This window comes from Melospiza georgiana, chromosome 1 (assembly GCF_028018845.1).
Source record: "Melospiza georgiana isolate bMelGeo1 chromosome 1, bMelGeo1.pri, whole genome shotgun sequence".
NCBI lineage: Eukaryota > Metazoa > Chordata > Aves > Passeriformes > Passerellidae > Melospiza > Melospiza georgiana.
Genome location: NC_080430.1, coordinates 8340967 through 8358096, shown reverse-complemented (window position 1 = coordinate 8358096; position 17130 = coordinate 8340967). Strand labels below are relative to the sequence as shown.

The following is a 17130-nucleotide window of genomic DNA, read 5'->3' as shown; positions in this document are numbered from 1 at the left end:
GGAATACACACCACAGCCACCGGCTGCCGCTGCCGGCTGCGCGGCCCCGCCGCCATCGCCCGCGTCCCCTCACGGCGGGGCCGAGGGGCGGGGCCTGAGGGGGCGGGGCCTGGGCGACCCGAGGGGCGTGGCCAGGGGCGGTTGCCTTCCCTCCCCCGGCAATGGGCGGGGCCGGGTATCCCCGCTGCCCGCCTCTGTCGTTCGGGGCGAGTCCATTGCGTCCCGCGCGGGGGGAGCTCCGGATCCGGATGCTGTCTGCCGGTCCGGTTCGGGGAAAGCGGGAGGAGCGGGGATAGCGCCTGTGGATCAGAAGCGAGCGCGGCCTTGCAGCAGCCGTGGTGGCTGATCGGGCGGGGGGAGCCGCTTTGTGGGGGCGGCTCTCCCCTCCCCCTTCCACCCCCCCTACGTCCCGGCGGGGGATGGTGTGTCCCGCAGCGCGCGCCTTGCTCGCGCGGTTCGGCGGCTCTGCGGGGGGAGGGGGACGGGAGAGACCCGGGCCCCGGCGGGTTTTGCAGCGAGCGCGGGGGAATAGCGGGCAGGGGGGGAGCGCCCGCTGCTGCCGTCCGGGACCATGTTGGCGGACGACGAGGAGGAGCTGAAAGTCCCGGAGGAGATGTTCAAAGACGTCAAGTTCTTCGTGGTGGGAGACATCGACCCCAAGGTACCGGGTCATCCCTTCAGACCATTCCCGCCTTCCCCTCCGTCTCCCCCCCATCCCGACGGGGGGGGGGCACTGTGGAATCGTCCGGCTGCCGCGCGCGGGCTCGAGGCTCGCGCCGCCTCACGGGGAAAGGGCGGGAGTGGGGGCAGCGCGCGCCGGAGGGACCGTGAGGGATGGCCGGGGGGGGGAGGGGAGGCGGCCGGTCCCGATCCCGGTCCCGATCCCGGCACCGATCCCGGCTGAGCCCGCGGGAAGCGCCGCCGCCGCCGCCATGGGAGCCGCGGCCCCGCCGCGCAGGCCCCGCCGGAGCCGCCTGAGCGGAGGAGGAGCGGGCGGAGGGACTTCCTGTGCCGGGCCGGGCCGGGCGGGCAGCGGGGGCAGCGGCCGCCGCTCCTCCCGACTGGAGCGCTCCGCAGGCCCGGCCCCTCCCTGTGCCCGGTTCCGTGCGGGTACGCGGGGACAGGCCATGGGGAAGGCTCGTCACGGGGGGCCGGACTGGCTCTTCCCTCCCGCCCAGACCTTCCCGCCTTGGCGCGGCCCCGGGCACGGCCCTGGTACCGCCCCGGGCCGCCCGGCGCGGTGCTGCTGGAGCTTAGGCCGGGGGCCGCCCGCCCCTCTGCCTTCGCCCTGGGTAATGCAGGTGGCCTGGCCGTAACGCTCGTGGTGGGCGAAGGTGGTTGAAACAAAGTTTTTGTGGCGTGTCCAATTAGGCAGGTGTTTGAAGTGCACCCTACGGAGCTTTAGGACAGCGGCATCCTGCGAGCCGGTTACTGCATGCTTCACGCTGAAGTTAAAGTCTTTGCCTCTCTGGTATTTGCTGCAGTAAAGTCTCAGTTCAGCGTTGGGTTCCTTTAGCATCCTGTCCTGGCACTCACTGAGCTTCGGATGCCTGTAAGCGACCTGGAGGCACAGGCACTGGCCTGTTCAGATGGTTTTCATTCCTATTGTGCTAAAAGAAATACAGTCTGGGAAGAATACAGCTACAGATCAGGATGAAAACTTCTTTAGACAGTCTCTAGATATAAAATTTAGTTCTTAAGCCGTTAAGTCTTTACACATAAAAATTTTAATAGTGGCTTAGCACTCAGATAACAGATTCCTGTACTTACCAAAAAACTCTACAGCAGCAACGTTAGTCTGTGTATGAGGACGAGTGCAAAAATCCTGTAGCACTCTGGCACATCATTTGTCATAAGAGCAGTGTCCTCCAAAGCCTGCTCTTAGTTGTGTGTTGACATGGGAGGACAATGAGCAGATTTCCCATAGAGCAAGAAGACAAGCATTCTCTTAAACTGGTTTTCTGTCTCATGTTAAATTTTATTCTTCTTTGCAGTCATTGTCATAGGGCTTTGATTCAGTGCACTGAATTTTCCTCTGCCTGTCAGTGTGAGGAGGTGAGCTGGGCTGGGCTGAGCTCAGGGCCAGCTCCTGGGAGAACCCTCTGTACCAGCTCAAGGCCAGCTGGCAGCTAAGCACAACACAGCTGCTCTCTCACCCCCACCCTGTGCAGTGTAATGGCAAGGAGATTCAAAAATTAAACTTACAGGCGGAGATATGAAAACAGTAATAATTGAAAACCAGGTAAGGTACAATGTTAATGGTAAATAATAATGGTGAGAAAAAGGGAAAGAAAGGAAACCCCAAGCAAGTGATGTGCAGTACAGTTGCTCACTGTGCACTGACAGATGCCAGACTTCATTCCTGACTCCAGATCAATCCTTTTTGGGGGTAACTCCCCCAGTTTATATCCTGGGCATGACCTGCTTTGGTGTGGAATATCCCTTTGGCCAGTTTGGGTCACCTGTCAGGGCTGTGCAACCTCCCAGCCTTTTTTGTTCCTCCTCACTGGCAGAGCATGACCCAGAAAAATAGTCCTTGATTTAGGATAAACACTGCTTAGCAAAAGCCAAAACATCAGTGTGTTATCAGTATTATTCCCCCTCTGAATCCAAAACACAGACCTGTAGCAGCTACTGAGAATAATTCTTTTCCTTGCTGAGAGCAGGACACCCTCCTGTGAGCATCCTCTGTGGTACCCTGGGGCACCTGAGTGTGAGGAGCATTTATCATTTATGTGTTTTGAGCCAAGGCAGAATGCAGGAATTGTAAATCAAACTCAAACAGTTGAGTGACATTTGTCCCATGACTGATATAAGAATACAAAAATCTTTGGCACTTTTTTACTGCTTCATATACCAGTGGATGCCAACTTGATTTTTTCCTCCTTCATCTTCTGGGGAGGAGCACACTTTGATCAGCTTAAATTTCTAAATGGCTTCACAGAAAACCAGTTACTGTAATAAATATTAAAACAGACCTAGCACAAGTGAGTATGCTAATCAAAACAAATCCAAGAGCAAGAGGGAAAAAAGTAATTTTTTTTTTTTTTCAGGTGAATAACTGTATACCTGCTGCAGTTGTTAAACTCTGCCTCTTAGAGCATGTGCAGCATTCATTGGAAGGGAAGCAAAAGTCTGGAATTGTGCTGAGGTGTTCTCTGGCACATGAGGGAGAGTTGGGCTGGATCTCAGCTTCACATCCATTCCATTGGGTGCATTTTGCTCCCCACACCTTACTGAGGGTGATCAGTAGATGTCAGCTCCTCTTTTTGTTTTAATAAATGCTCTTCCTGCTTTCCTCAAACATAAAATCCCAAACCAATGTTTTGGAAACACCAGTTAAAATCAATATTTCCTTCAGAAAGAGATAAAAAGTAATGCAATGCAGCACAAGGTCTTTGAACAGGATATTTGGGATTTGGTTATCTTGTTTAATTTATTTTTATATGCCCATTGTCTTCTTAATTTTGAACTATTCCTCTTGCTTCTTCCAACACAGATTTTAGTGGGAGAGACCAAGATAAAATTTTAATTCTTCCCTTCCCCTCCCAAAAAAATTAATTTAATGGGTGTAAACCAGTACTTAACTGCAGGATTTTTACAGTGTTCATATTAAGGCTTTTCAGCATTATGTTTTCTAGTTACAGGTTCATATTTTCTGGTTATATGGTTGATATCAATGTAAGTGAGTTCTTTAATTGTGCCAATACAGCTTTTCAATGCAGGCACTACTTAATCTGAAGAAGTTATGTATTCTGAGAGGAGTTCTGAAATTGATGTGAGCTAAATTAGCCTGAGTCTTTTTTTCATGACACATAAAATAATCAAATGCATTATTATCTATCATATTTACAGTGTTTAAACTACATGAAACCAGTGTAACTTTTAGTGCAAGGAGATGCTTTGCACAAGTTCTGTAATGCAACATTGTTTTGATATAAAAAAATCATACTTTTAGCACATTTTTCATAGCTGCTTTGTGATGCTGTCAGATTTGGGTTCTCAGTTTTCATGACGTTCACTCCTTTTTTTAGCCTTCCCCTAAATGAGCAGTTGAATGGGATTGTAACTCAGGGGGAGCTGTGTGAGACAGGGAGCTCATGTGCTGAGACTGTTCTTTAATGCCTTCTGTTTTCAAAAGTGTTCTTTGGATTTAGCTTCTCCCTTTGGAGTGATATTTCTTTATGGACTTCATGAAGGAAGGTGTATCATGGTTTAGGGGATTGATGTGCAAAATGGAAACATTCACTCCTGTTTCTGGCGCTGGTGAGAAGGACAGCAAGCTCATGATCAATTTTCTTGGTTATTTTAGAGCATTTCTTTTGGTAATATTCATCCATTGCAGAAAAAAAAGTTGACTTTTGTTTTCTTTAATGGAGTTTTAAAGTCAGGTACTTCTGTCAGGAAGTGCCAAAGTTGTCTCCTCAGTAAGTGGTGATTTTTCTATCCCTGTTTTTCTACTTGGCAGAAATGCTTTATAAAATAGCTTGATGCTGTGTTTTGAGAGTCTCTTTTTCAGTGCTTCTTTGTCCTGGTGAGTGAACAGGGTAGGGAGTAATTGCTTAAGCACCAATTAATTTATTTATGCTTTGTTTGGTGAATGCATTGCCTTGCTCTGTGCTGTTCACTGCTGTGGGCAGAGCTCTGTTTTGAAGGCAATGTCCCCAGAAGGTTTGCAGGGACAAGCATCTGCCCCTGGCAGGTTTTGGGCAATGAACATCACACCAGTTTTGTTTTAAATCAAAGGGCAATGAAACAATGATCTTAAATGGCATTTTTAACTTTTAAACTCTTTTAGACTATAATGTTTTAAATAATTTTTCTCTTCCTCCCCTCTACACCCCACTACCTCTGTTACCTTCTTAGTTTAAATGAAAGTCCTGGTTTTGGGGGTGCAGGGCTCATCACACAGATATTACAGCAGAGCTGAGAGCATGCTGAACTCTTGAAGCACCACCTGCTATTTGGTTCTTGCAAATTGTGAGTGAGCTGAGCTTTGGTAGCTGGGAGGTGTTTTCCATTCTCAGGGCACAGCAGTGGAGTGAAGCACTTCAGTTCCAGCTCCTCGAGGTACTAATTTGGGGGAGCATGAGTCCTACTTGTTATTTTTCTTCTGTATTTCACAAAATCACTTAGTCCTTAGAACTCAGCTTCTTACTGGAAAGTATATTCAAGCACTTCCAGAGCTACCCTAAGCAAAAACAAACACTTAAAAGACCTTTCCTTCCCTGCATGAAGGAATTTTTTTTTAATATATTTTTTGAGGAATACGTGTTTTGGAAAAAACTTTCAATTCCCCAATTCCTTCTCCATCATCAATATTTTGAAAAGTAGCTCTTGAGATGCAGTGATGAAAATATAGTAAGGATGTAAACCTTTGGCAGTCAGGTTTTAAATGTGTTTGGCAATTTCAGGAGAAGTTCTGGCACCTACAGGAGGACAGCCAAGAGAGAAGGTCATATCCATCCCTCCAGTGTCAGTGTCTTCTGGCAGGAATGTTTTTCTCAAATAAAAGCTGCTAAAAATTGCTGACTTCTCCCTGTCCACTTTTGGATTTAGGTTATCCAACTTCTGAAAGCTGGGAAAGCAAAGGAAGTTTCTTACAATGCACTGGCCTCACATATTATTTCAGAAGATGGGGACAATCCAGAAGTTGGAGAATCTCGAGAAGTTTTTGATCTCCCTGTGGTAAAGGTGAGTGACTCATCCATGATATTGTCAAAGTACTGACATAGATCCTTCATTCTTATAACAAAATATTCATCTTTGGATGATGACTGAATAAAACATTTCTTGAAAAATCTTACATTCTTGTGACACAAACTTTTATCCTGACTTGCAGATTCTGTTACAGTTCTGTTCTCTCCTTGTGCTTGTTGCTCTGTATCTATCAGTGGTGTTGGGTAATTTTTAGTGCTCTGCTTTGGATTTTTTTCAGATTTTTCTTTCAGTCATCTGTGAGATGTTGTCCTGTTCTACTTTAGAAGTATTTCTGAAGGAAAGGTTCTTAAAAGCTTTTGGCAGTGGAAAACAATTTAGAATAAGTAGTAGTTGAGGAAGGTTTTTATAAAAACACATAAAATTGGCAAAGTGCAAAATAATTTTGTTCATTCTGCATATATGTACTGTGCTAATTATGGACTATAGAAACTTGTAGAAAATTAGGGGGTTTATTCCTCCTTAGTTTTTTTATGGTTTTTTTAGTATTTTTTCCTTTCTTACACTGGAATTACCAGTATTTTGTTACTACTTTCCAATAGCAGGTATTTGTCAGTGAAAAATTATGGGCTTCATCTTTGAATATGTGAACTTGTCACTCTGAAAGTCATGAGAGAGATTGGAGGAAATAACACTGGAATTTCACTGCTGATACCTTTGAGTCCATGATTTTGGGTTATTTTTTCCATACAGGTGCAGGTGGCAGTAGAGAATTTTGATAGGTTTTGTCATGAGAGCTCACCTGACAGTGCAGAACTGTGAATTAACTCCAAAAAACGAAAGGTGCTTGGATAGGAACCTTTATGGTTATACTGGGTGTACTGGTTAATTTGTAGTTCTTTTTTCTGAAGTGGTTTTTGGTGTAATTTTAATATCATAAGCCAGGAAACTGCTGCCATTTTCATGAGAAGGAAGGACATCAACATTGTATAGAGCACTTCCTGCTCTGTAATGCCACTTAAATAATTTAATTTGCTTCATAACTGCCAACTCATTTGCTGGAGAAGAGCAAATCTTTCACTAATGTCACTTGGCTTGACCTGAAAACATCACAACATGATCTATAATCAAGAAGATCAGACTAAGTATTAAAGGGACTGGAAGTCAGAGGCAGAAGTAGCTGGTTATAGGGAAAAAGGAAGGGGAAGAAAAGATCTTTATTTTTTTTCCAGAGGAGTTAGAAGTGTTTTTAGCTCTTTTTTGTATTATGCCTTATAGGGGAAGGAGAATAACCAGAACTGGACCACCATAAACACAGTTTCCACAATATATTCTTTTGTTTGTCTTTTGAGGAAAAATAATTCCATTCTGAATGTGATGTCACTCTTTGCCCATTCTTCCTTACCTGCTGCACTGGGACCAGTGTCCTACATCTCCTCCACTCAGTGCCACCTCCCTGTGTCCCTTTGGGCCCTCCTGTCCCAGAATGCTGTCAGAGAGGTGTCACTGCTCAGCAGCCAGCATTGTTCTGTCTTTAGAAAACTCCTTCTGTGTAAGGCTGTGGTTCTGCACTCCTTGCTGATGAGTGTAGAGTGGGATTGTCTGAATTATTTTTTCTTGCAAGTAAGAACTGCAAAAAGGGGGAGGATGAATAAATAATGTAAATGGCATGAGAGAAGGGGTTGCTGCACAACCTGTCTTTATGTGAATTCTTGCAAATAAATGAAAAGTGCAATGTCTTTGAAACACTTAAGACTTCCAAAGCTAGGACATGTATATTAAAACTAGCCAAAGCATGAATTTGAAAGGTAATTCATATTTTGTGCATGTAGAGCAAGGATTTTAATGTCTAAAACCAGGTTTTGTTTTTTTCAGCCTTCCTGGGTGATCTTGTCTGTTCGCTGTGGAGCTCTCCTGCCGTATCCTTTTTCTGTAGAAAACATCTTAAAATGGATACCAGTGAAGGATTCAAGTCTGTTTCAAATAGGTTCTGCTTAAACTTCTGAAATGGTGCTTGGAGCTTCTTTGTGCTCAGTTTTCCTGTCCTTTTGCCTATTTTGTGCTTCATAGGCACTTACAGGACAGCTGTTATCAAATGGAAAACAAGATCTGGTAGGTGCAAGAATCCAGGTGTTCATACTAGGAATTCAGGCCTTAATGTGCTTCAGAGATTCAGAATTTCTGTTTTATACCCAATAGTTTAAGGTGTGTGCCTTTGCAACTTGCTGTGTTTCTGTGATGTCTAGGCTAGTGATTTTGGTCATTTGTGTGTGGACATAATAAATGTGTTTGTTGTGCTTTCATCATCAGGGTGAGTGTTTAGTTGCTTATGGTGCATGTCTCTAAACCTTCTCCCTGTCCATGAGGAGTGTTCACAAAAAAAAAAAAAAAGCTTGGAATTAGCTACATTTTCAGATTTAAGTAACCTAACGTTGGTGTTAGCTTTACTGATGTTCTTTCACATGAAGAAGTTGCACTATTAAAAATTTGTTTTCCACCTGCAACCAGGGTTTTTTAAAAGGGTACTCTAAGAGCTGATGTTATTGGATACCCAGAAGAGAAATAAACAGATGAGACAATGGAATGGTGCAGTCCATAATTAAATTGTAGCTATAAATGTGGGAACGTAGCTCTCAATGGCTATTGCTCAGGAAGTCTTTATTGTGGGAACATTGGAATGGCCAAATGAAAAGGCCAGGTCTCAGTAGTGACTTGGGCTTCAGCTGCATGGAAGAAGGAAGTTTTGCACACCTGTGAGCAATAAATGTGTCCTTGGACCTTTGACTTCCTAGCACTTCATGTCCTTAGAACATGGTGGGTTTAGGTTTTACTCTGAGCCTTACTGTGCTCACTAAAATGGGTTGTTAAGTCTTTACTTCGTTTTAGCCTGTTTCAGTCTCTTTATGACTTCTAGTGCAGTGACATCTGGCCTTTCATGAAGGATTTAGGCACTGCCATAATGAAACAGATACAGTCATTAATAGGAATAGCTTAGCTTTTCTAGCTGAATGCTTTTGTTTGAGATTCTGCATTTTTGTCTTTAGTTTATGTTTTAGTTTGATAATGGTCAAAGTGGTCATTGAATTTCTGAAGAAGCAAGTCCTAGGAACATCTTGTGTCAGTTAGACATATGGATCTAATAAGAGCTTTAAGGATTTTATGTTGCCTTACCAGTTCTGGTGCTTATTTGATGGGCATTTTCCTGTCAGTTGCTAAAGGTAAAGTTTAATATAGAAAGATTTAATACATTGTAAAAGCACAGTAATTTTTTTCTATTTTAGTGGAAGTTGTTTTCACCAGAGGGAACTTAAGATGGCAGAATGTTCTCCTGTGCTCTGCTCACTGATGTGTGCAAAGTCTGACTAACCTGCAGTGGAAGGGAAGTGGCAGAAAAACGAAGCAGACTCTGAAGAAGGAAAGAGTTTCATGTGTGAAAACTGTGGCTATAATGCCTTAAAGAGGGCTGGCAATTTCTTTTGCAGCAAAAGCAAGAGTGAGGAGGGTGTGTTTTTCAATGGTCTTGTATAGATTAAAAAGAATCAGAGCACTTCTGAGCTTTTGTTGATGGCAGGAAGAAAAGTGAGTTTTGCTGTATTCCCTCTGTTTTATTTTATTGTTATGCTGCTTGTAACTTTTAAAAACGAGTCTCTTTCACTCCTGTTCTTTAGAGAGTGCAAGCTCCAGGCAAACTGATGGACCTCTTAAAAGTTAAATACTGACTGTCTCTGCTTTATGTGCTAGCAGTAGGTACTCAGGCAGGGAGTAGACACATGCACTTTTGAAAGATCCAGTACTGAATTTCTGCCTTGGATGAAATGGAGAACAATTCAGGGTGTTCATCAGGCTTGAACTTCTTGAGGTATTCTGGGTTTTGGCAGTAATTTATTCTGAAGTTTTAAAGTGCTCTCAGCTTTGTCATCAGCTTGCTGTGTGCTGTCTCTTCTGGCCCTCAAAATGTGAGTGTTGCTGGTGCATCTGTCAGCATCAGAGGGAAAATAATTTTGTTTCATTTAAAAAATCTCTGTCTGCATGTGGCACAATGTACACCCGTTTCTGTAGTCATTTTTTTGTGACAAATGTGTATGGATCTCAAACACAAGATGATATGAAAGTGTGGGAAATAGGGGCAAGTTGCAGAAGTCTGATAGTCCATCTGTCTTTCCCAGGTTAGTTCTGGTTTAGAATGTTGCCAGAATTGATCATAGTATTGATGGTGTTCTGATCCAGTTTGTACATCAGGTTTTTTTCTTGATGCATAAACTTTTATTGCAAACAGACAATGTGCTTTCAAAGATGAAAGTTTTGGAATGGTCAGGTACTTGGTATGATCTGAGAAGTACTGCATAGACTGTTTCATTTCCTTCTAATGTCCCTCAGGAAACTTATCTGATTATTTTGCATCCTTGACACCTGCTTTCCAGTGTAAATGGCTTTTCTCCAGAATCATGTCAGATCTTTTTTGGAGTCACTGCTTGTCTCTCTCAGGTAAGAAGTGAACCATATTTCAGTCTACTCCAGTGTGCATTGTATGTGGGATGTTTGCTTTTTTTGAGGAGAGATACCAGTCTTTCTGTTGTACTATGACTTTTTTTCCCTCTTTGTTTCCTCTGTCTCTGCAGGTTAAAAATTACTCTTTAGTGGTTTTTCTTGTGTGTCTTTGTCACCCTTTTTTCCCCTTTATTACTTTCTTGCTAATTTGGTATTTAAAAGTGATAGGTAATACATTAGCCAGCCTTGTAAATGGTGTGCTGTGGATTACTAAAATTCTTGCAGCTGAAGCCAGCTGGGTGCACAGAGCTAAAAGGCTTTTCCACCTTCCTTTTAGGTTTCATCTGAAGACCGAAGTACGCTGTGGGCTTTGATTACTTTTTATGGAGGGAATTGCCAGCTGAGCCTCAATAAGAAATGTACTCACTTGATTGTGCCTGAGCCAAAGGGGGTAAGAGTTTATTACATGTGCAGTTCTTGTTGTAGCTCTCATTTGCTTTCAAGTTGTCAAAAATTTTCCATCTGCCTGAAGTTAGAATTCTTAGCACTGTTGATTAACAACTAAATTCAGCAAAATTAGGCATTGCAGCTATTCAGTTTGCACTTGTTTTCTGCATGGCTTTAAGCCTGATTAATTTAAAGGATGTCCAATTTCACACTGGTATTTGAATTCCAGTTTGAATAAAGAATTTTATTCTGTATCTTGTTTGTCTTAGCCTAATTTTGATATGTCACAGTCATTAGTAATTGTGATTATATTATAAATCCACAGATACAGAATCAGTGAAGAAAAACAAGGGACAAAATTGAAATATTGAGGAATAAAACATGGGCTGGCACTGGGAGAAGAGAAAGTGTGGCCATGGGAAATGAGTGCTTTTCCTTCTTTAAAATATAGGAAGCTTTGTAGGGCTTGGTTCTTTTTGCTGAATATGTGTGTGTGTTGTTTTTTTTTGAATTAGGTGCTTGATATTTCTTCTTTGGACTGTTTAGAAGGGTGTATTGAACACCATTCTAGTTGTTCCTTTCATCACAATAAAATATAAAGCTTGGGCAAAACTTTATTACCTAAAATTTTGTTTGTAAGAATCAATGAAATGCCTTAATAATAGCTTACTTAAAAGCTTAAATAAGAAGCTTTTTAGAACAAAGGATGTTGTCTTTAGCTTGCCACTCAAGAAACTTAGAGGTTTTAGCATTCTCTGTCTGTAGGATACAAATATTTTAATGCACACAATCATGGAATGGGAAAAATTTTATGGGATTATTACTTTCTGCTTCCAGTCCTGCTGCTCTGATACACTACAAGGGAAACTGCAGCAGTTTGTAACAAGAACATTTCTTTCACTATGAAAACTTACATGATTGCTCTGAAGGATTACAGGATGAGAAAACAAGATTGTTAATAATTCTTAGCAGAAGAAAAGAATAAAATCTTGTGTTGCCAAATAAACTTGATTATAACTCCAATCTCTTTATTGTGCATGAATGACACTTTCATTGTAGGAAATAATTTCAGAGAATCACTATATCAATTTACTATGAATGTGCTTGTTGTTAATTTATGTTGTTTGACATAAAAGCTCAGTCATTTCTAAATATTAGATCCTGAAATAAGTTTCAAATTTTTGAAAGAAAGTTTTTCTCTACTGTTTTGATGTATGTGAGGGGTTTCCATTAAAGAGGATATTCAAATAAATAGGACACTGATTCTGTGTCTATTCTATTTATTAGGAAAGGAAACAGTGAAGCTTTAAGATTTAAGATATATTCCTGCTGAAGGGCTTTTTTTTTAGTGATCACCTTTTAAATATTTGTCTCTATTCTGAGATTCTGACTTTTTCCCCAAATGCTCTTTCGTAGTGGGACTGAGGTTTTTTTTTACTTTTTTTTTTTTTAATAGTGGATAAAACATAAACTGTATTTTGACTTGCCATTAATGTCCTCCTAAAATCACATGCATTTTAGTATTGACCACGATGTTCCTCGCTGCTGGGTTGGAATATTTGGATGATTGGGTTAGAGAAGAATTTTGCAAGTGAAGACATTCATCATCTGCAGTTGTGCCTTCTGAGTCCTTTATAGTGTAAATGTGGAGAATTTGTTTTTTTTCATTTTAATCTCTTGGAACTTGTGGTTCTGCACAGTGTAAGTCCTGTTGGATCTGGGCAAGATTACTCTCTGGTATTGGACAGTGTCCTTGTAATCTCCTTCTCCATTCTCTAGCCCTGATCTCAGAGAACTTATTTGTGATTGTTTTTGTCTTTAAATAACTTTTTTTCCCCCCCTCAGGAAAAATATGAATGTGCTTATAAACGGGACAGCATTAAAATTGTGACCCCAGACTGGGTACTGGATTCTATAGCTGATAAGAGTAAAAAAGAAGAGACTCCTTATCATCCTCGTTTAATTATATACGAGGAGGAAGAGGAGGAGGAGGAGGAAGAGGAGGAAGAAGCAGAAAATGAAGAACAAGATTCACAAAATGAGGCTAGTACTGATGAAAAATTATCAAGCCCAGCATCTTCTCGAGAAGGATCACCTTTGGGTGATCAAGCTTTTTCACCAAAATCTACTACTGCTGAGAAGGCAAAAGGGGAACTGATGTTCGATGATTCTTCCGATTCCTCTCCAGAAAAGCAAGAAAGGAATTTGAACTGGACCCCAGCTGAAGTCCCACAGGCATCTGCAGCAAAGCGTAGGTTGCCTCAAGGGAAGGACTCCGGGTTGATTAATTTGTGTGCCAATGTCCCACCAGTGCCAGGTAACATTTTGCCTCCTGATATGAGAGGCAACCTCATGGCTTCAGTGCAAGGTGCCCAAAGTTCTGACCGCCAGGAAATGATGGCCACGTGGAGTCCAGCCGTGCGGACGTTAAGGAATATTACTAATAGTGCTGATATTCAGCAGATTAATAGACCATCAAATGTAGCACATGTAAGTGTTGGATTTTTAATTTATAAGCTATTGGACTTTTGCTTAGGAGCTATAGTGTCCAAGAACTTCAGTTTTCTTTTGCTGTTCTTGAAATACCCAAAGTTAATGCTTCCCCTTATTACTTAAAATTGTAGCCAAATTCGTAATTTCCTTGTAATAAGTAACTTAATTTCTACCAAGTTCACAGAATGCATTTGGAAAAAACATATACACAGCTTTACTCTTTCATAACTGCAGCATGGTTTAGGTTTGCAGTAAGGACTTCTTGGTAAGAGAGGGAAAAACATGAATTTAGAATTATTTTGCTAGTTTAGGAAACCTGGTTTCCTGTCCTTCTAGATTCTCAGTCACTGCAAGGAATTCTTTATGCCATAAACACATGAAATTGTGGAACTGATTGTTCCCACAGCAGGTTCAGTTCTATAGTGCATTGTTCTGCTGGGCATTGTTAGGTTGTTATATAGTGTGCATATTATGATGGAGAGGTCCTAACTTACACTTCCTTATGCCACTTGTGTAGTTGAAATAATTGCTGCTCTTGTGTTGAATGTTTTTCTACAAGATAATAAAAAGCAAGTGAGCATGCTGCACCTGCAGCATTGAAATGCTTAGATGTTTGTGGGAAGGGAGGCCCTGGTAAATGTTAGACATTTCTTTCACTTAAATAATTGCATTGGTGCCTTTCTTCATGTTCATCTGATGGTAAAACTTTGAAAGGTGCCAGAGCAGTATAGAGGCTTCCAGTCAGTACTTACACAGTGTGGAGTCACTCAGAAATGTTGATTCTGTGCTGATTGTATGACATATTAATACAAAATGGAAATACAGGCTTTATTTGAAACCTGATTAGATTCCTCTTCTCAGTGCCTTGAATTGTTTAAGGGCTGAGACTTCTGGGCAAGGCCTGAGCAGAGCTGCCAACCATTTGCTCAGTTGGCCAGCACATCCTCTCCAGCCCAGTCACTGTGCCATCAAATACAGCAGGGGTGTCCCTGTGGAAGTATTTCTCTGTCAGCAATATTTGCAGAGCTGCAGGGCACTGGTGCTTGTGTGCTTTGGCTTGTCTCTGTTCACCCAAAGTCTGCTGAAGCAGGGGCTGGATGATGATGTGTGAGGGCTGTACCAGGCACCCTCTCAGGCTGCTGGGCCAGCTCCAAGGTTCTGCATCTTAGAATTGTGAATCTGCTTCCTGGAGGGAGGAATACCTGTTCTACCTTTTCCTCTATAACTTCTCTCTTTCTGCCCTGAATGAGAGCAAGTCTCAGTGAACATTACTGGAAAGTTAGTGTTTAGTTTGAATCTCAGATTTCTGCCAAGTAGCAAAATCTGTCATCATCAGGTGTTTACAGATACATAGTTACTTTCTGAATGTAGCCATAGAATGCTTTTGAAGGTTTTAGCCCTTTATTTTGAAATACATGTCCAGAAGCTTCTGTAATTTTGGCTTTTGCTTCTTGTTGTGGGGAGAAGCTCCTCACACCGAGCCTTGGAAACATTTTTTGTGTGTGTTATTTGTAGTTATTGAATGTTTCTACTGTGGTGCTGCCAAGACATGAGCGATGGGTGATGCATTGATAATCATGGCTGCACATGGGTGCAATACCAACCACATCAGAATTATTTATTGACACCTGAGGTGTTCTGATGTGCATTGTGCAAACACTTGAGCCACCTCTGATGGAGAGTTGGTGAATGGCTGAGAGGATACAGTAATTGGCTGTGTGCTCTGGTGATGGGCTTTGATTCCTCTCTCACACGTTGCTGAAGGTGACGCTGTGTGTGTTGAAGTAGTGAGGCTGAAGGAAACAAGCTTTGCAGGGTTCATCAAAGCTGATTTCATGTTTAAAAGACTTTATGAATGGCAAGTCTAGAATTTCCTCTTGCTCCTTCTCATTTGTAATAGGTAGTTTATATTAAAATATTTTAATAAATATGTAGAACTCATCTTAATCTATTAGAACTTTGCCTAATTTTCCCTTTTCCGATGCATAAAAATTCGCTGCTTAACTTATTTCTGCTTAGTATGCAATGATTTTTCTCTTAACAGTGGGTTATACATTTAAAAATAAAATTAAATTCTGGATTATTTCAGTACTCTATAAACCTAAAATCTAGAATTCTTAAGTAGGGAGGTTAGGTTGTTTTGGGTTTTTTCCCCAAGAAACCCTTAGTGCTCAGCAGAACAATGTTTCTTTGCTTTTTGGTATTGAGATTAAAACACAAGCTGTATTTTTCTGAATTGGTTCAAAACAGCACTAATTAATGAAGGTTTCGAACAGCACTAATTAATGAAGGTATCATTAGCAATTTTTAAGTGAAAATAGGACTATGGAACTAAGCTCTGAATTTAATGGGCCAGCGGGATTTTAAAATTAATATTGCAGTTGATCAATGTAATTATTAATATAGTGTTAATAGTCATAATGCTGTTGGAAAAAATATTAATAATACAAGGATGGGCTTTAATCTTAAATTTAACTAAAATGTGCATTGCTGTTTATTAGGAGTCACATGCAGCTCCACTCTTCTCTTTGTATAAGTCCTGTCTTTTCATTTTGCTATTAGGCACTTAAAGATTTTGTTTAGCTCACAAGGTATTTAGGTGTAGGGTTCTTTTCTTTTAGGAATTGTATTTTCCCAGTAGTTCTTTAAATATTTTTAAAACCGAATGACAACCAAAAGGTCACAAAAATAATCTTTGTTTTCTAGATATTACAATCACTTTCAGCACCTACAAAAAGTTTAGAACAACAAGTAAATCATAGCCAACAGGGACATCCAAATGTGGTGCTGTTTAGTCAAGTGAAACTAACACCAGAGACACATTTATTGCAGCAGTCACATCAAGCACAGCAGCAACAGCACCATCCTCTTTTACACCTTCAACCTCAGCAACTTATGCAGCTCCAGCAGCAGCAGCAGCAGCAGCAACCCCAGATCTCCCAGCAGCCTTTCCAACAGCAGCAGCCTCACCAGTTTCCCCAGCAGCAGCAGCAGCAGCAAGTCCATCAGCAGCACCAGTTCTCCCAGCAGCAGCTCCAGTTCCCGCAGCAGCCGCTCCACGCGCAGCAGCAGCTGCACCGCCCTCCGCAGCAGCTCCAGTTCCAGCAGCAGCATGTGCTGCAACAGCAGCTGCAACAGCTGCAGCAGCAACAGCAGCAGCTGCAACAGCTGCAGCAGCAGAACCTGCAACAGCAGCAGCTGCAACAGCAACAGCTGCAACATCAGCAGCAGCAGCTGCAGCAGCAGCACTTACAGCGACTGCACCAGCAGCACCAGCAGCAGCAAATGCAGAATCAGGCAGCGCAGCACTTAACTCAGACACCTCAAGCACTACAGCTTCCAGTTGCAGCCCAGCAGCCACAACACCACCAGCAGCAACAGCAGCAACTGCAGCAGCAGCCGCTTTTTGGGCACGATCCAGCAGTGGAGAGTTAGTAATCATTGCCTTCTGATCCTGGAAAAAAGTAGCTAATGATATGAAGTGGGGTAGAATATCAGAAAGTAATGCTGTGTTTACAGGATGGGATTGTAAGAAATGCCACTCCTGGCTCAGAACTGTTTTTTCTGATTTTTAGGCAAATACTTATATAACATCACATATAATATTAAAAATTATAATATTATTATAATTAAAATATTATAATAATACTTATTTTTTTATTCAAATAATAGCTAATGATGTTCCAGCAATCTGAAAAGCATGAGAGTGCTGAGAACGTTCTCTTTCCAGATATACAGTTGATACCACAAGCACACAACCTATACTTTCAGAACAGTGTTAGTAAATGCATAGCACAATTGTTTTAAAACTTTCCCTTGGAAGAGGGGGAGGGGGAAGCTTTCAAACAGCTACAGAAATACCAGTAAATTATTGAAGATTTAGTTTTGGAAAATTGTTACACCTTGCTTTGAATTAATAGTAGAACTGAAAGCTTTATGATTGCTTTGGCTGTTCATAGCTGATCTCTATAAAAGATGAAGTAGTTTATCTTTTCTTTCTGGTGACCCTTTAGCTCCTCTTCATCCAGGAAAAAAAAAACTACT

At 41.8% G+C, this 17130-nt stretch overlaps 1 protein-coding gene across 3 annotated transcripts in view; it reads left to right on the top strand.

The window, feature by feature from the left end:
- The first annotated feature begins 530 nt into the window (after nt 1-530).
- PAXIP1 (PAX interacting protein 1) overlaps nt 531-17130 on the top strand; it is a 31858-nt gene continuing 15258 nt past the window's right edge. Inside the window, exons 1-7 of one of the 3 annotated variants that reach the window (XM_058039887.1) lie at nt 531-661; nt 5560-5694; nt 7534-7577; nt 10080-10143; nt 10484-10597; nt 12439-13083; nt 15919-16516. In XM_058039887.1, the coding sequence (XP_057895870.1) occupies nt 572-661; nt 5560-5694; nt 7534-7577; nt 10080-10143; nt 10484-10597; nt 12439-13083; nt 15919-16516 (1690 nt within the window). In that variant the 5' untranslated portion in view covers nt 531-571. Of the gene's footprint in view, nt 662-1504; nt 1553-5559; nt 5695-7533; nt 7578-10079; nt 10144-10483; nt 10598-12438; nt 13084-15792; nt 16517-17130 lie in introns of those variants that run through there. The other 2 variants (XM_058039871.1, XM_058039880.1) reach the window with 2 other exon arrangements.